At 39.1% G+C, this 19,959-nt stretch overlaps 1 protein-coding gene across 4 annotated transcripts in view; it reads left to right on the plus strand.

The window, feature by feature from the left end:
• LOC306877497 (uncharacterized protein) overlaps positions 1-19,959 on the plus strand; it is a 34,209-nt gene that overhangs the window by 1,603 nt on the left and 12,647 nt on the right. For all 4 annotated transcript variants that reach the window (XM_079429277.1, XM_079429279.1, XM_079429278.1 and 1 more), the window contains exons 2-6: positions 549-799; positions 2,260-2,553; positions 4,882-5,083; positions 6,139-6,345; positions 6,709-6,837. In XM_079429277.1, the coding sequence (XP_079285403.1) occupies positions 593-799; positions 2,260-2,553; positions 4,882-5,083; positions 6,139-6,345; positions 6,709-6,837 (1,039 nt within the window). In that variant the 5' untranslated portion in view covers positions 549-592. The remainder of the gene's footprint in view (positions 1-548; positions 800-2,259; positions 2,554-4,881; positions 5,084-6,138; positions 6,346-6,708; positions 6,838-19,959) is intronic.

A 19,959-nucleotide genomic window follows, 5' to 3' on the forward strand; every position in this document is an offset into this window, starting at 1 on the left:
CACCTCCACAAAGCAGTGAACAAACACACACACACACACACCTCCACAAAGCAGTGAACACACACACACAGACACACACACACACACACACACACACACACACACACACAGCAGTGAACACACACACACACACACAGCAGTGAACACACACACAGCATTGAAAACACACACACACACACCGTGAACACACACCCGGAGCAGTGGGGGTTATGCTGTGGCGCCTGGGGAGCAGTTGTGGTCTTGTGGATCACTCGTAATCAACCTTTAGATTACGAGGCCGACTCTCTAACCATTAGGCCACGACTTCTCCACAATTACTGCCCAACGCTGTTTATGGGGACACTTCTTGTGTCCTCGTAAACCAAAAGGCTTATAAAACATACTAAACAGTGTTTTATGAAATTAAAAATTTGCCAGAGTAGTTTCCTGTGAGGGGTAGGTTTAGGTGTAGGGCGATAGAAAATAGTTTGTACAGTAGAAAAACCATTACGCCTATGGAGAGTCCATGTATAACATAAAAACCAACATGTGTGTGTGTGTGTGTTCAGGTTGGGCATCATGTCTCCTCTCAGCTGTGATCTACACTGAGTTCATGGCCTCTGATGGGTCTCCAGTCAGAGATGCTCGAGAGAAGAAGAAGAAAGCGGAGCGGAGCGGGACGGACAGAGCTGATGTGGAGGAGACAGATGCTCAGCTGGAGATCCAGAGACTGACCGCAGCTGGACATGCAGCGCTGCAGAGCAGAGACAATAACGCAGCGCTGCAGAGCTTCAGGAGCGCTTTAAAGGCTGCCACTAAGGTACCTGACACACTCTGAGAATGTGAAGAAAACATGGAATCAAAACTGACTTGACAATGCTTTCTTGTACATATCCCAAAGGAAATCTTTTATCAAAATGTAATAACTAATATTTCAGCCACCTGTCATATCCACCTTAGTTTTTAAACGTGGAAGTAAATAGCTTTCTCTGAATTTGCAAGACTCATGAATGCTAATAGGTAAATACCTAAGAAGGAAAAACTGCAACATCAAGCAGCATAGCAGACTGTTTTTGTACAGCTTTTCGCCATCCATTCATTTCACAATGAAAGGGTTAGAAGTAACATGGGTTGAGAAACCATTTCATGTTGATTAAAAAGTCTTTATTGGTCCCATAAACCACATTATTTTTCATAACATACATTATACCACATGTAATCTTATTGTATTGTATAGGTCAGTGGTTTTCAAACAAAGTAAAATAAAATGTAAAAGTAAATAAATAATATATAAGGATGAGAAAGATAAATAATTTTATTAATATAAATAATATAAATTAAATTCAAATAAGTAAATGATGTAAGACCATTTCCACCATGGAATAAAGAAAAAAATAAAAAGAATAAAACATTGGGATTTTTATCACAATTTTTTTTTATCTCACAATTACAACTTTTTAAAGTAAAATTTTATGCTGTTGTGGAAGCAAAAAACAAATTGCAAGATTAGATTTTTTTTCTTAGTTTACCTCTCAAAGAAAGGCATAATTGTTATTTAAAAAGTCAAAATTACCATTTTTATTTGTTTTTATTCTGTGGTTGAAACAGGCTACTGTAATAAGTGAATAATATAAAACACAATATAAACCAAAAAAAATTCCAAATAATATTTTAGACATATTTATAATATTAATTTTTCACACACTGAAAGAAATTTGGTGTAGAAACAGAAATATCTAGTCAATTTCATAAACAATTACAGAGAAAAGGCAAGCAACATATTGAATTTAACTTGAAGTTTTTGAAGTAGAAAAACTGAAACCGTATTTTCTTGTAAAATTTACTCAAATAATCTTTAAAATAAACTTAATAAACTTTTTTTTTTTTAAATGATAGTATAAAAAGTATCAGTATAAATTGGATCTTTTTACAAGAAACTAAATAAGTTTATTTTAAATATTAGGATGAGGTCCCTCACACATAGATGGATAGATTTGGGGATCGTAGACATCTAAAGGATTAAAAACCCTCCTGGTTTAGGGTCATTCAGCTTTCGCTCTTCTGGTGCCTGCCATTAAATGACTAGTCGAATTCTACTCATTTTATTTTAGTAACCCCTTTATTATCAGAAAATTTGGGTTTTAGAATAAATAAATCAATGACCAGTGAATAAGTATTTCTACATTGACATTAGTTACTGAAAACATCTGGTTTTGCTGCATCTGTCATATCAGACACAGAAACACAGAGTAAAGCCTCATGATTTGCTCTCTTCTTCAGCTCAGAGAGAAGAGGCTGCAGCGCACCTGTGCGTTTAATTTGGGCGCGGCGTACGTGGAGGCGGGCGAGCCTCAGAAGGGGCTGGATGTCCTGTCACGCACACAGCCGGGCGAGAGAGGCGAGCGGATCGCAGACCTGCAGTTTAACCTGGCCACAGCCCACAAGGCTCTGGGGGACCGAACGCAGGCGGTGAGACACTATCTGCAGGCTGCGGAGCTGTACCGATCGCAGGGAGACGCCGCAGCCGAGGGAGACACCTGTGTCAGACTCGCACACTGCCATCTGCTGGGAAAGGTGTGTTATGATTGTTATGGTCTATGTTACATGAACCCTGATTGGATTTAATGCAATTTGCCAAAAGTCAAAACAAAAACAGTAAACCTTTAGCATAAATGATTCTCGTGCATTGCCAAAAAAAAAAAAAAAAACAGAACATGATATTTTTAAAACTGTATTTAACTGAATTTGCAAAGCTTTTTTTCCCACAAACTGTACATTATATAAACAGTATTGCATTTTTAAACCCATTTTAGAATTTTAAACATGAGAAGTGTGGAAAATGATTCATTCTGTGTGACTCTTTCCTGAAGCTCAAAGCTCAAGTAGAAGCATATGCTCACAATGCCAAGATCATGGGTTCGATTCCCAGTGAAATTAACATTAACATATGAACAGATACAAATGTACGCTATGCAATCAGTGCAATCAGTGCAGTGTAAATTTATTTTGGATAAAATTTTATGTTACATAGATGCAAACTACTCACTTTTAGGTGACAACTCACTTTTTTTAGATCAAAATAGGTCACCTATGAGAGTTGCTTAGATCCAATGAGAAAGTGTTTTAATGAGGAGGGGGGGTCTTACAAGGGTAATGAGATTTGAAAAGGGAGAAAAAAAGTTTGGCAAAAGGCGGCCTCGAACCCTGGTCGATCGTGTCAAAAAGCATGCACTTTACCATCTGCGCCACTGGAGATTACGATTCAAAGCCGTTTTTTATAATCTTGACAATCACACGTTGGTGGGCGGAATTAGTGTAATTAGCTAATTGCCAAATTAATTAACAGGAATTAGCCTGTGCCAAAAGGTGGGCTATTTGCACTACCGTTTACATTATCAAAGAACATTATCATTGGCAGAATTAAAGCAATCTCAAAAACTCCCATTAATCACTGAAGTTGCTTACATTGTGGAATTAATTAATCTTGCTTACATCGTACGCACTTCTGCACTTTGTTGTTTCTGATGAGAGAAATCGGCAGAGAGCAGAATTAATTCAGGGAGCACGTGCACTGAATAAAACACAGCTGTTTCAGCGATGACTCATAAGGACGCCTCTTATTGGTCATTGCACTCATAAGATCAACAGCTGAGCGAGCACAGATTTTAATTTAGCAGCTGATGATGTGCCGCACTGAATGATCTAATCACACTGGTGTGATCGTTTATTAAATATAAAAAATATTAGTCGGCTATTCTTTTGTCTTTTGGAAGCTGCATTCAAAATCCACTTGCCTCAAATATCTGAAGGGAAATCGTGATCCGGGAGTAGCGGTATTTCGGCTGGGTCCCCCTCTGGTCCAGTGCCCTGGGCACGTGCGTTGATCCGTCCATGACTCATGAGTAGTTTAAAAGTATTTTAATATTATGTTAGTGCTGGTGCAAGATTATCTGTTCTCCTCTTTTCATCAGTCTTTTTAGTTTGTGCCTTTTTTTAGATAATGTTCGACTTTCTCCATAGCATTTTAAAGTGGCAGTTTCTCAATAGAATTCAATTAGATCACATATTTTACCATCAGCTTGGAGATAGGAATGGCTCGCGCAAATCTTCTCACGCTTCTCGAGTGCGCTGGTGCACGCGCACAGAGTATAGTGATTTGCGCGCCACTCGTGCACAATTAAAAGAACTGCTTCAGTCATGTTGTGCTGATAATTAAGCGCTCCGTTCGGTTCGTACGCGAGGTTAGCGCTTATAAAAGTGCTGAAGGCGCGATTCAAACAATTAATAAATAGCCTGATTCTAAGTTTCCATTAACCATGGTATAAATATTGGGGGGGTTGAACTTGTTAGTTTTGGTTATTGGGGGGGTTACCTGTGCCGCGGCTCTGCAGCGCTGTATGAAGCAGACGCTTTGGAGCAGCACAGACCTTGCACTCTCACAAGTGCGACCAACATCAAACTTGTACTCGCACACTCTCAAAAAATGGTTGCAGTCTAGAGCCCTGGCGAAAAATCAGAGGTGAACCAGAATTTTCGGCATCTCCAAACTTGACAACAACATAATATAAGATTTGTTCTAAACACTGAAGGAAGGGCAATGAAACTGTCCTTATAATTAATTTGGTGCATTTTATTCACCCTAAACTGCTTTACATACAAACTCCATTCAAACTTTGATTTATAGATAATGTTATGCACCTGTTTTGATTTTTTGTAAACATTGTTTTTTCTTAAATAATTTGAGATAAAAATGTTAAAATCTTTGAAAACTGAACTGCATGTCATCATTATATGCGGACTGGCCACTGGTCTGAACTGATTGCTCTTGTATTTCTGTGTTTATTTAATCCTAATGCATGAGCTGCAGGTGTATTTGAGCCGCTTGTTTTCTGTGTGATGCAGGAGTGGGACGAGGCTGCAGCGAGTTTCCAGCGAGCCGCTGAGAGTTATAAACTAGCGGGAAACGCGCCTGCAGCTGCGCTGGCGCTGAAGGATGCTGGGAAACACATGCTGCAGAGCGGCCACAGCTCCAGCGATAACATCATCAGCGTGCTGACCGACAGCCTGGAGATGAGCAGCGGCATAAGCGATCAGCAGACGCTAGGTAACACGCTCGCTATCACTGCTGTTTGTGACCGAAATCATGTTCAGAATGATCAATTTGGTAGATTGTCTCAACATCCTGCTGACAATATCGAAAATGTTAGATCAGGAATATTAGATCCAATTCCAGATGCCAGATCCTGTCAGAAAATATCAGTTTTGTCTGGTACCCAAAATCAGTATTTTACTGCATTTTGTCTGAGACCCAAAACTGTATTAACAGTCATCTATCAACAAAACTTTGAGTGAGAAAGCCAAGAAAGAACAGAAGCAGGAGACGAAGTAATGATATAAGTGAGCAGAGTTTATTAAATATGATATTGAATAATCTTAGTTGTGTATTTTTTAATGCTCAGGCTAATCAGCACAAACACAAGTGTTTTTATACCAAATTGCTTCAAATGAATATCCCATCCCATAAAACCTCTGGGATATTATCTCTTATTTGTGAAGACAGTAAGCACTCCTAAAGCAAGGAGAATAATACGTAAAAAATAAAACGCAATAAAAATGACAAATAATTAAATTATATAAATCAAATGACGACTTACATAAATTACTAATTATTAAAAATTATTATAATGATAAATGCAAAGTTTTGACACACTGATAAGTTGTGGGATGTGTGTAAAAACTTTCTATTATAATTAATTTTGATGCTCTTTATACATTACATAAGTAATTCTGTTGAAATACAAACATGAAACTGTACATTTTATAAACAGAATTGTAAGCATTTTTGACATTTTAACAGTTTAAACAGAAGATGTGTGAAAAAGCACTCATTCTGAGTGTTTTCCTGAAGCTCAAACAGTAAAAGCACAGTGCTCGCAACGCCAAGATCATAGCTTTGATTCCCAGCCAAATTAACATGCATGAACTGATAAAAATGTATGCAATCAATGCAGTTTAAATTATTTCAGATAAAAGCATCTGCCAAATGCATAAATATAAATACTCTCAAATGGTAGTATGCATCAAAAAAAAATGTTTGGGTTCAGTGCATCTGCCTTTATCATATGAAAAACGCCATTCATGTCCTCACCTGTGTTTCAGGGAAGCTGCTGACTGACGTGGCTCTGAGTTTCTCTCAGATGAGGCTGTTCTCTGAGGCGTCTGAGTGTTATGAGCAGGCCCTTCCTCTGGTCTCCTCCAAACCGCACAGACTGGCTGTAGTTCTGCAGAATCTGGGTGCCGTCTATAACAGTTTGGGTCAGTACCAGCAGTCCCTGAGATACCACAGAGAGGCAGCGGCGCTCCACGGTGAGACACACACACCTCAGACACGAAACACCAGAGTTTACCTAAGTCATGTGCATGTGGGTGGCCAATGCAGCAATGCATTTTTCTTCCTGGAATTACTATACATGCAGTTTGTTGTGCTCATATTAATTGAGAATTTACATGAAAAATTCACAGAACTAGTAAAGTAAATTACAAAATAGCTTACAGGTGAAAAGAAAGGATGTAGTCAGTGATGCCTTATAAAATTACATTCTCTTAATTCTTCAGGGGTAGTGTGATAATGTCTGTTGATCTGCTGCTGTTATGTTTGGTGCATGTGCAGCGTGTCATCATGATTACTGTAATATCCTGTGAGTGAGTGATGTGTGGTGTGTCCCGCAGGCTCTCTGGGCAGTCGCGGAGCTCAGGGTCGTTGTTTCAGTAATCTGGGATTCGCTCTGGTGGAGCTGGGAGACCTGGAGGAGGCGTGGGAGAGTTACCTACACGCACAACAGGCCTTCAGAGACACCGGTACTGAACCGCTGACACACACACACACATACACAAACACACACACCCACCTGTACTGAAACACTGAAACACATTCAAACATACACACACGCGTGCGCACACGTTTGTTTTTGTGAATTGTGGGGACTTTCCATAGACTTTTATACTGTCCAAACAATATTTTCGATATTCGAACTCATGCTGTCTGAGGTGCGGTTGTGCCTTCGATGTACTTGCCCAAAAGGCTATGGCTCTCATTTTACTTTTTTTTTTATACTAAGGGGTGATTCTCTTATATGTCTCATTGAGATATTAGCTTTGTCTGAAGAGGTCTTGAGTTTTATTTTAGGAGAAACGTTAAACTTTTACTAATATTGCAAATACTAAAACTATCATTTAAATAGCATTAAACATTTTAGAATATCAAGGGTTACTAGTTTAAATGTTTAAATTTATCGTCAATGTCCAGCATTGTATATACACCACATTTTCCAAACACGCTAGAAAGGACTTAGAAGTGCAAGATGTTTAGTATAAGAGCAATATCTTTTTTTTAACAAATGCAACACTAGTGTACCAGTTTGTTTTGTTTAGTTTTTTTACTTTGTTTAGCATTCAAATTTTGCCTTGTACAGCCCATTTTTGCATGTATGTAAATATAGGTTATGGTTTCCTGTTATTTCTCCTAGACAGAAATGAGGTTACTTTAATGGGGCAGCCCCCAGCTTTCCTATAGCTCATATTGTAGAGCATGGCGCTAGCAACGCCAAGATCATGGGTTCGATTCCCAGGGAAAGCAAGAGCTGATAAAATGTAAAAACTGTAACTTGAATGCAATGTAAGTCGCTTTGGATAAAAGTGTCTGCTAAATGCATAAATGTAAATGTAATGGATAGAAACTTGGACTTGTCGAAGGTCGTGGGGTTGAGTCTCAGGTCTGGCAGGAATTGTTGGTGGGAGGAGTGAATAACCAGCGCTATATTCCACCCTCAATACCTTGACTGAGGTGAGACCCTTGAGCAAGGCACCGAACCCCCAACTTCTCCCCTTATTCGGCAGCAATATGGCTGCCCACTGCTCTGGGTATGTGTGCACTTGGATGGGTTAAATGCAGAGCACATATTCCGAGTATGGGTCGCCACACGTCACTTCACTTTACCCCCCTTAAAGGGGGGTACAATGCTGTTTCATGCATTCAGTGTTGTTTACTGTTAAAAAGTTGGATTCTCATGTTAAGCATGGACAAAGTTTCAAAAAACACTTTGGACGTATAACAGTATTTCTGTGCCAAAAATCTTACTTCTGGGTTCGTACAAGTTTCAGAGATTTTTTTTCCGATCGTGACTCTTCATAACGTAAACGAGGGTGGAACTCCTTATATGGGCATTTCTCCTGGGGGAAAGCGCCCGTGAACGCATCAACCAGAGCGAGAGCACGCCCATCAACACGCTTCATTCGGCAGCACTGCACAGGACTCGCTCGGGAACAACATCGCTAAAGAAGTGTATCAAAAGATTTTTCTTTCCTATGGGTCCAATCATATTTAGCAAGTGTATACATAAAAAAAAAAAAAAAAATCATATGAAATCTGATTTTGACAAATCCGTTTCAAGCTACATATATGTGTGGTTTCAAATCTTATTTAAATCGAATTTTGGAAATCTGTTTCAGTCTGACTGCTCGGATTGGATTTTGTGGAACTTTTTAACGTTCTCATGCCACGTAAAACGTAAACATCATACGTTGTTTGTAGAAAATACAAATTTATTATACTGCCTCATAAAACGTAATATAATCCCGCGCGACGGCTATATGTACATCTGTATTGCAAACTGTATTGCTGTTTTTAGTGTAGGCATACTAATGAAACTATTGGTACAGAAACCAGTGCAGTCAGTAAAAGAAGTATACAAGTTACAGAGAAGTAGAACAACAGCCTTAAAAAGTGCAGTAATGCTGCATTTTAATTACTACACTTGAACTGTAGGACTGAAAACTGTCCAGATTTACAGTTTCTTCATGATCACACTGATGCATGTGTTTTCTACAAGGAGTAGGACTTCAATCTTCACTCACACACTGAAGCACAGAGACTATCAGAAATGGAAACACTTTATTTCGATAGTCCACTTTAGACATTCTACTAACAGTAAGTAACTTTGCAACTACATGCCAACTAGCAGATAGATTATGATTATGGGATAGATTACGTAACGATAAAAAAAAAACTAAACTTAATATTTTAAATTGCACTCTAAGTTTTATGGGTAGCCACACACCTACAAAAAACCTGAAAATAAAGATTAAATCCGCTTTTAACAATTAATTAAATCCATGACAATAAAATCTGCAACTTGTGACATCAGATGACAAAGAAAACAAAACACTGAAAAGGGCTGGAGCTCCATACGGTGAATAATGAAAACGGTTTATTGACTGTGTGTGATCATTTGAACTGAAAGATAATTTTGATAGTAATAATAGAAATGATTGATGTGACACTACATTAAAAACTAAATGTCTGATTTCAGTCAACACAAACAGGTTGAGGAAAGCACAGGTCACTCAGCAGGACTCTCTCACACACACTGATCTTACTGTCTATATGAGGATTTATTACACACATTTATTCTGACATGTTATTTCACTGACAGAAGTTCAGCTGCAGTATTAATGTCATGAAGAGAAAAGAAGAGACTATAACATCTCACTGTTACTGATTCATCATGCAGCTCAAAGCATTATGGGTAGAATCTCTCATCAGTATATTCTAAATCATCAACAGTTTCACAGATGATCCAGAACCAACATAAAACCCAGGATAGAGCGGCTGAGTGAATGTGGTCTGGACTGTGTGGATGAGGCTCATTGTGTCAGAGACGCTGTAGAAGGACAGAGTTCCTGCTCTGTGATCCACAAACACTCCTATTCTCCTGCTGATGGGCTTCACAGGGAGATCAGTGTCTATGTTATTGTGTCTGAAAGAGTGTCTGGAGGAAGAGCAGAACAAACTCCAGGACTGATCATTATATCCAAACCCACACTCGTAACCTGATCCCTTTCTGCTGATGATCTTATATGACACTGATATTAACACATAATCTCCATTCCACTCCAGCTCCCAGTAACTGCGTCCACACACACTCTCTCTACACAACACCTGACACCACGCATCAAATCTTTCTGGATGATCAGGATACGGCTGGACTGTGTCAGTGTCAGTAATGACTCTTTTGTTCTCAGACAGACTGAGGTGTTTATTCACTGTGTTCAGATCCAGAGTGAACTGATGGGAATCTGATGGAGATAAAACACATCAGAATCTGGAATTATGAATCTGTTTAGCTGAACTCTTCATGTTCAGTGTCTCAGTACAGATGAGCAGATATCCTGTGCAAATCATCATTTACATCATCAATTATAAAACTCTTCTTTCACCTTCTACAAGAAGAACATGAACATGAGTTTTTCTGCTTGTTTTCTTACTGACTTACATCGTAGGAAGTGGTTCCTGGTCCTGGGAACAATGTTGGTGAATGTGACTGTGGAAATCAACAGACATGAACAGTGTGATTCTCATGATCCTGCATCCATTCCGAAGACATTTCTAATATGATGTTCTCCACGATATGAGATGATGGACTCGTTTCTGAGAGCAAATTAATCTCCAGGACTTTACCTCTGTCTGAGATCTTCCTGAGCTCCTCTTTGCAGAAATCCTCTAGTTTGTCTCTCAGCTGATGAACAGATTCTCTCAGGCCATCAGAAGAGACGAGAGAACTGAAGGGGTCATCATTTCCGTCTGTAGATTCAGGAAGTGCTGAGAGAGACTGGAAACTCTACAGAAAACAGAAATCAAAACTCATCAGCTCCACACTTCACCCAATAACCTGCACCAGCATCAGATTTGTGCGGCTCCTGTTGACTTGAATGATCTTGAATTATTAGGCAAATAATTTTTTTTTTTTCAGAAAAATAGAACAAGAATTTCTGGAAAAAAATTGTAGGACCCTATTGTTCAAAATGTTGAAATTGAGAGTTTTGGGCTTATTTTTTTACTGAAATAAATGTTTTTGTTATTACACAGAGTAAAAGTACCAAGAAAAAGGTACCTTTGGGTACCGGTACCAAATTTCAGGCACTGATACCGGTGCCGTATTGGTTAAAATGTGAATGGTATTCAACCCAATCTAGCGGTAAAATTTCAGTTAAACGTGCTGGATGTTACCAAGTTCCGGGTTGTAATCTGTTCTAGTAAGCTATTGTTTGTTTGTTTATTCATTCATTCACTCACTCACTCATTAGATTCATTCATTCTTATAAAAAGATGTTCATATGATGCTATATCAAGAGCAGGGACAGGTTTGTGTGCAGTTTGTTTTGTGTTTTCAATTTTCTCGAACAAATATACTCCTCAAAAGCGATCTTTATCACTCGATCAAACAAACGGTGGTTGAAAGCAAAGATAATTATATTGTCATTTAAAAAAAGATTGCATATAAAAAGTCTTCTTAAAGCTGTTTTAATTACAAAAATTAAGTAAGCTTATTGATTTCAAAACCCTTTGCAGTGCGAGTAAATCTTAGACATAGTCTCAGAAAAATGGTTGCAGTAATTTGTATATGAAATAATAAAAAACATTCAGTGGTACAGTTTCTTTCAAGGCACTACAGTGTCTATAACTTTTTATCTTTTTGAGCATTATCAACTCTGGATACCTGGATTGTGTGGGTAGCACACTGTTGTCAGGAACTGTTACCATTTTAAGTTAGGTAGGTCATTTTCAGCTGTGGGTCCCAAAATGGGGGGAGCAGGTTAACAGGTTAAAGTTATTTACCTCAGAAAGGACAACTATATAGGTTACCTTAATTTATCAAGTTGGAGCCTACTTCAACCTTTCGAACGTTTTATTGCTGTTTTTAATTAAATACATGTGAAGAATAAAAGGTTGGACGCCACAAATGTTTTTTGCGGAGTAGTAGGTGGTGGAATTTTCACATTAATTAAGGTTATTCATGCAAAACTGCCTTGCTACGACTTTATTCTCAAAATAAACTTTAATCTCATATTGTCACAACTATGTTTTTTTTACTTTCTTCTCATACTTAGGCCTGGGCGATAAAACGGTATCTGTATTTATCGACGGTACACCTTCATCGATAACGAAAGAAAAAGTTTTTCTAAATAGCACACGATATTGGCGCGTGCTATTAATGACAAGCAGACAACACACAAACACATGGTGAAATGAGTGCTGTCTCTGCCTGTGATGAGAAGATTGTGAATTAAAAAAATTCATATTAGTCGAATTTAAAATAAAAATTAGCATTTTAATGCAAAAACAGTGCAATTGAATGTTAGATGTGCGTCAGGGAGCACAAGATGCGGTGATGATGATGTAAGTGTCGTTGTTGCATTTTATTGTTTTGTTAGTCTGTCCAGTTGAAACCACGAGATGCACAGCTGCTGCGTTATTAATTTAATATATTAGAGAAATATAGAAGCTCAGTGCGGAGAAGATCTTGATTAGGTTAAAACCGAAACAAGGCAATTCACATAGAGCGCATTTTCAAGATACCCGACTATGACTGCTGCACTAGTGTCTCACACAAGAGATGTAACCTATAGAAAGCCATGCAAAGTTAAGAGTTTAAACTTTTAGAAAACACATCAGAAATTTGTGTAGGTTTATTCCATTTCACTGCGTCTTAAGTTTTTAAATGCAATCTGTGTGATCGGTCCTTCAGCTATTTGTATTAAGCCAGTGGTTCTCAACCCACGGCCCGTCACGAATCCAAATGCGGTCCACCATGCACTAAACTAATATAAGCTATAATGTTTTTATGTAAAAACTTTGTTTTTCATATATTATTTTCAGACATGAGCAGACCTATGTACTCGCGTAATTAACATTACGCATTTAACAAACACTTACAAGCACACACTTTGGCAGAATTCAATTCAAAAAGTTACCAGCAGCCATTTGTTAAGGGAGAAAAACGAAATGTAGAAAACGCCAGCGAAGGAACACATAAGAATAGTTGCAACATCAGCAGTGAAGGTAGGAGAGTGCTGGACTTTCGGTTTGCCCCGCCACTCACTTGAAGATGTTTAGGCAAGGAAACACCCACACTACGCAGCAATCAGCCTTAATTGCAGAAATGTGGCAAAACATCTCTGGAAAGAACCTCCGATTATTAAATTTGAAAGTGCTTTCCATATTTGGATCAACATAGGCTACATTTGTGAATGTATATTTTCTGAAATGTCACGCGTCGCCACGCTTCCGTGCGCGTCTTACAGACTGCAACGTACAATCGAAACTTCACTGTGCTGTTTCTCTTTTCGAGCTCAATTTCACAAAATTGGTCAGCTCCCGACAGCATCAGGTGTTTTATTAGCGGTGAGTAGAATTATTTATTTCAATAAATGTTATCGTTTAGATATAATAATTAGGCTATAATATTATAAATCTGGTTGGTTTGTATTGGTGACATAATATGTAAATGAAATGCGACCCGTAAGACTTGCACTTGGACCATATTGCTGCCCAGTGGAAAAAAGGTTGAGAACCACTCTGCCCTATAAAGGCAAAAGACCTTAACTCGCTAGAGTGTGAAACTGAGAAAAATTACTTTAAAGTTTTTTACTTGTCCAGACAAATTAATTATAGGTAGGACACTGGGAATTTGGAAATGAGATGTTTTAGTAATGAAAATGATCTACATTAAAAAATTGTGAGCTCAAACTTCTTTACCCCTATTTTGAAGTTAATGTACTCTGCCTTTGCATTGTCTGCAAAAAGTGAGAAGTCACACCAAGGCAAAAGACAGTAACTTCCACATTATCAATATCTGGTTGCTGATCACCATTTACAAAATCTTTCCAGTAACACCTGTATAAAATCTAGTGATCATGGGCTATCTCATATAGGCTATTACATATAGTAATGTGACTGTTAAAAATGTTTATTTATTTTTTTGACCATAACAAGCAGACTAAAAATTAAACATGTTAGTGGATACCGTTTTGCAACCAATTTATTTGCTATGTTCAGTAACATAAAAGAATACCAGACAGCATAATTGCTTATATTGACTTGAATGAAATAGCTTAACCTAAAAGAACGACTTGTGGGTTTATGTGAACGCCAGCAAGCATGCATGCTCAGAAATACGTGTGGATTAAACATCTCCGACGACATTCAGTGCCATGAATTGATTTTATCGGATTACAAGAAAAGATAGGATATGGATTTAATTGCAAACTGTTAGGCTACTGATTTTAAAATTGATCATGCTACTGCATTTAAGTACACATGCATCCAACTAGAAGTGACAGCCTGGTGAATAATCTGCATTACAAAAAGCAAAAAAAAATCTTTAAAGGTTATTTGCGATTATGTATTTCTGCCAAGGTGTCTGGTCTTCACAGTGCTTTGTTATATGAAGCTGTTTGGTAGATCACGATCTAATTTGTTTGTCTACACCGTAATTAAAATGTGGCAGACTTTAATGGACAGTAAAAAAAAAAAAAGAGCAGAACACCGTATAACTCCAAGCCGTAACCGTAACTTCATTTTGACGCGCAGTTAAAGAAAGTCAGAACACCGTAACTCAATTTGAGCGTTCCAAACAAAGTGAAAGAGCAGTAACTGGTGTTATACGGTGTTCTGCTTTGGTTTCTCCGGGGCTTTTTGAAGTTATGGTTGAGACGACCTATTATTTTCTCAGAAAAACAATGAAATTGACTCAAGATACTTAAGTACATGATAAAGGATGTCTTGAATGTCCCAAAAATATCAATAACTTATGTTACGGTCTTTTGCCTTTGCACGGCAGCACTGTATTAAGCTATCCATAAATACATTATGCTGTTTTGTTCATAATTATTTATGCAGTTTATGAAATTATATTTCATTAATGCATGTTAATTTTTGTTATGGACATTTTTATAGACGGTTGTTATTTCATTGCATTGACAATTTAATGCGCTGCATTATTTTGCTCATTGCGCCCTCCTGTGGCCTCGGGAGAAGCCAAAAGACGTATTTAATCTGCTTAAAAAACATAAGATATTTGTTTAAATTTTATTTTGTGCTTGACTCTTAAAACAATTATTTTTTTAAAAACATTATTTGTTGTTTGTCTTAAACTGGATAAATTAAAAATACAGTGGTTAAATGTAAAAAAAAAAAATCTATTGCGGTTTGTTTTAAAAAAGTTTATAAAAAATGTCAATAATTATCGATACTGAACGATATGAAACATTACATTGTTGATAAATTTTTTAGCTATATTGCCCAACCCTACTCAAACTACTACTTTAATCTCCATAATGCTACACCTTTATTCTCAAAGTAGTATGACTTTATTCTCAAAATATTATGACTTTAATCGTATAATCACATTTAAATTTTTCTTTTCTTTTTTATTTTACTTGGCACTAAAAACGTTGTTGTAGATCTGGGTGTTTAATGTTCCTCTTCAGGAACTCGAGCCTGATTTTCCTCCTCGACGGCTCCCCATGGGAGATTCCAGTCAGTAGGGATCTCCTCTCACAGGCAGGAGGCATCCTTGTGCACCCCTGCCCGGAGTTATGGAAGCTGTGGGTGTGGCTCCTGAGGGGGCACAGCTGATAGCTTCCGGTCTCTCAACCGAGGTTGTTGAGACCATTCTCCAGTCCAGAGCTCCCTCTACGAGGAAACTGTACGCCCTGAAGTGGAGACTCTTCACTTCATGGTGCGGAGATCACCAGCTCGACCCAGTTAACTGCCCAGTAGGTACAGTGCTGGAGTTCCTGCATGCTCGACTCTCCGCAGGGTTAGCCCACTCCACCTTGAAGGTCTATGTGGCGGCAATTTCTGCTTACCACACCTCTCTTGGTGGATTGACAGTGGGCGCACAACCCCTAGTTACATGTTTCCTCCGTGGTGCACTGAGGCTAAGGCCTCCGGTACGGTCCCGGGTCCCACCTTGGGACTTGGCGGTGGTGCTGAACTTCAGCTCTCTGTAGGCCTCCCTTCGAGCCTATCGAGGAGATCTCAGATCGCCATCTCACTCTGAAGACCGTGTTTGTTCTGGCGATGGCATCTCTGAAGAGAGTGGGGGACCTGCAGGCCCTTTCAGTGGCCCCTACCCATTTGGACTTTGCGCCTGGTATGGCCAAAGCCTTTCTATACCCTCGTGCAGGGTATGTCCCCAAGGTTCCTTCTGTCACACCACAGCCTGTCGTACTGCAGGCCCTTAGTCCTCCTCCCTTTCGGGAGCCTGACCAGCTGAAGCTAAACCGTATGTGTTCAGTGCGAGCACTGGACGCATACGTCCACAGAGCTGCCATGTGGAGAAGGACGGACCAGTTGCTAGTGTGCTACGGTCCTCCTAAGAGAGGTCTGCCTGCTTCCAAGCAGACCCTCGGTCGGTGGATTGTGGATGCCATTCACATGGCTTATGAGTCTTCTGACTTCCCCTCGCCGATGGGAGTCAGGGCTCATTCCACTAGGAGTGTGGCGGCCTCCAAGGCCTTTCTCGCAGGTGTCCCTATTCAGGACATCTGCAACGCTGCGGGTTGGTCCACGCCTCTGACCTTCGTCAGATTCTTGGCCTGGACATGCGAGCCACTCCAGGTTCTTCCGTTCTCTTGCCCTAGCTGTGCGCCTCTTTTGGACACACAGGGCAGGGGTGCGGAAGTCTGGAGCCGTTGGTATCTCGTTCCCCAAAGCGTCGTTTGATGCAGCTTGAGTTCCTGAAGAGGAACGTCTTGGGTTACTTATGTAACCCCAGTTCCTCAAGGGAACGAGACGCTGCGTCACGGGGCCACATTTCCGGCATCCCTGCCAGCGCTTGCTTCATTCTAGAAGCTGATGCCGGTTTCACCGCACGTGCTTTTATATCAGCTGGTCATTACGTCACCTCGCCCGTGACGTCCCTTCCCATTTCTGGACAGATTTGATTGGTATTCAGAGCCAGTTACGCTGTAGGCGTTCCCCAAAGCGTCGTTTGACGCAGCGTCTCGTTCCCTCGAGGAACTGGGGTTACATAAGTAACCCAAGACGTTTTTCCTTGTGCCACCTGGTGGATATTGTGTGAAGCACAACAATGTCTTTAAAACAAATCTGAAAAAGCGCCTGCTGAGAGCTCCGTGATCATGCGTGGCAAATTGCATGCTGCTGCATGAAAAGACACATTCTTAATGACCACATCTGTATACAGCCTCACTTCATGCTTGGGGTTTTCATGATCAAATTCATCAATGTGTTACAGGCCAATAGAAATTAATTTTATCAGGTTTGAGGATCACCTGATCCAATCTTGATGAATGTTACTCAGACTCGGTACTATCGAGTTCACTGATTTCATTGTGACATCATAAATCAAAAGGAAAAAATTAGGTAAAAAGTTTAAATGTTAGTGAAGTTTTGAACTGTTGGTGATGCTAGTGGTGTTTGACAGCTAAATATATCTTCCAAAAGAAAGAGCTCAGAGAAATGATTCCTAAGAGATTTCTGGAGCTGAAAGACATTTTTAAGCAGCTTCTCATTCAAAAGAAATCGATCAGATGAGAGTCTGACTGATGATTATATAATAAGACACTCATGAAATGTTTCTCTGTGAGTCTGGTGTCACAGCAGGATCTGCTCAAGTCCACTATGATGCTGTTCTTGTAGATCTGTGTTACCTGCAGGAACTGGATGTGATCCTGTGTGTGTGAAAGCCGCTCCAGCTCAGCGTCTCTCCTCCTCAGATCATTGATCTCCTGCTCCAGTCGCTCCAGTCGTCCTTCAACTCGACTCACTGCTTGCTTTTCCTGTTCTCTGATCAGCTGTATCAGCTCAGAGCAGCTTGAAAAGATGAGCTCAGTAAAGATCTTCTCACTGTCCTCCACTGCTGTCTGTGCAGAGCGCTGTTAGGACACACAGTGATTCAGGCTTCAGTGAGTCTGGACTGAGACTGAGACAAACTTCTCTTCTTCTCCAGACTCACCTTATGAGACTCCACAGCCTCTCTCAGCTGCTGAAGGTCTTTCTCTCTCTGCTGGATTCTCTGCTGGAACGTCTTCTTCAGCTGATTCTGCAGGACAAACGGATGATAGTGAATCTCACAGAAAACTACTGGCACTTAATCATCATGTGATCAAATGAATTGAGTAAAAATGGAACTGTGATAACTAATGGCTGTAGGTTCAAACTCTAGAAGGGATGATCGTTTACAATGATTAAAAATGATCATTATAAGATTAAAGCCTGTTTCACACTGCAAGTACAAGTAATATGAAAGTGAAACTGACACTGACTTACAGCTTCACACTGACAGTCAGTGCGCTTACATGGACAACAATACTCAGATTTTAATACAATTAAGACAATACTCTGATTAAGAATCTACCATGTAAACAGAGATTTTTTGATCACCTTAATCTGGCTAAAGTCATAATCGAAGTAAGCACAAATCGAATTAAGACATGTGGAGTATTCTTATTTAGTCGCATTATCGAGGTGCAGTATAGACATGTACACATATTAATCACACTATTGCCGTCATGTAGGACATTTTGCAGCATTTTGCGATAGGATACACACATGGCAGTGGTCAGCCAACTGTTTGACGGCAAACAAATGAGCATGGCTTCAAGCAAGAAAGCACATTTTTGGTCTGAGCGGGAAACGATGACTATGTTAAGAATTCTGGAATAAATGGATAGTATGAAGTGCCTTGATGGCCGTAAGAACAGGAATGGCAAAATCTTAAAAAGAGTCACAGAACGAATGAAGTTAATGATATTCACAGAACTGAATATCATTAACAGCTTTAATTAATCAAACGAAGATACAGATTTTGAGAGATTTTGCAAGAATGTTTAGCATCCGTGGTATGATCATGATAGCTGCGATCGAGACGCTGGTGGAGTGAACGAGGCTTGAGAGAGAGTTGTGACTGAGGGTGCGGACGCAGCCTCTGTGTTGCTAGATTTTTGACACTTTAGAAAGTTAATAAAGTAGGAAGTTGCAGTTTAGGGTCAGTGATATCTTATCTTTTAAAATTTCGTTTTAATTTGATTTATTTATCGTTTTTGTTTGTTTTAATAGCAATATCTGTGCAGGTCCGGCTGGCCTAGAACATGGGTTGGTATACGTTATGCAAATGTTGGGGGGCGTAAACATGATCACGACTGTAACGCCACAGTCGATGTTATGTTGGTGTTCGCCTCTTTTTCAGTAGGCTTTTGCACACACAAGATTTACATAAGAATGAGGAAACAATGGTGTTTGAGGCTCGCAGTATGTCATTTCCATGTACAGAACACTTATTATTCAACTATGCCAAGGTAAATACAGTTTTCCATTCTACGGCACCTTTAACTTGTCTGTGCTGGCAAATGACCATGGTATGAGCGGGATAATACATGGCTGTGCATTAAACGATTTTAATGCACAACGTGGAGAACGTGGTTGCCTCCACGATGTGCATTAAAATTGTTTAATGCACAGCTAGCCATGCATTATCCCTTACGTGTCATATACAAAATTATTAAATATATTTGTTAATGTATTTAAATTATAAAATATTGTACAGTATAATGTGAGTAATTTCAGAAAATGTACCTCTATTGGTATTTGCTGCTGTCAGCTCTGGAAGATGCTTGCAGCTTGCAAAAGTTTGTTATCATTATTATTTTAATTGTTTTCCCCTGCTCGTTCAGGTGTCAAATGATAGGCACCTAAACTACACTGTAAATAGATTTCTATACATTTTACAGTAGCTGGATGTAATATTACTATATTTTCATTTAAAGTCTGTGTAAAGAGAATTCTGAGAATTGTTTCTAAACACATTACACATGTCAGAAATGTATTGCTGAAACACATTACAAAGACTCTGAACTATGTAGTACTTAATTGTGGAGTTAAACCGTTAAACACCGTTTTGCACCAATGCTGTGTTCAGGTATTAGTACTGTTCAGTTTATTTTAATTTTTTACCTGTGTAAAACAATCAAATTGTGGTACAGCACTGTATACCATATTTTATTGCAACCCCAACCCCATAAATATCACAATAGCTCATTAGCATTAGTCTTGATAACATTCTTTTTAATTGTTGAACATTTTCTTTTTAAAAATACAATTCTGTCAGGACCACTATC

This window comes from Barbus barbus, assembly GCF_936440315.1.
Source record: "Barbus barbus genome assembly, chromosome: 12".
Lineage (NCBI taxonomy): Eukaryota > Metazoa > Chordata > Actinopteri > Cypriniformes > Cyprinidae > Barbus > Barbus barbus.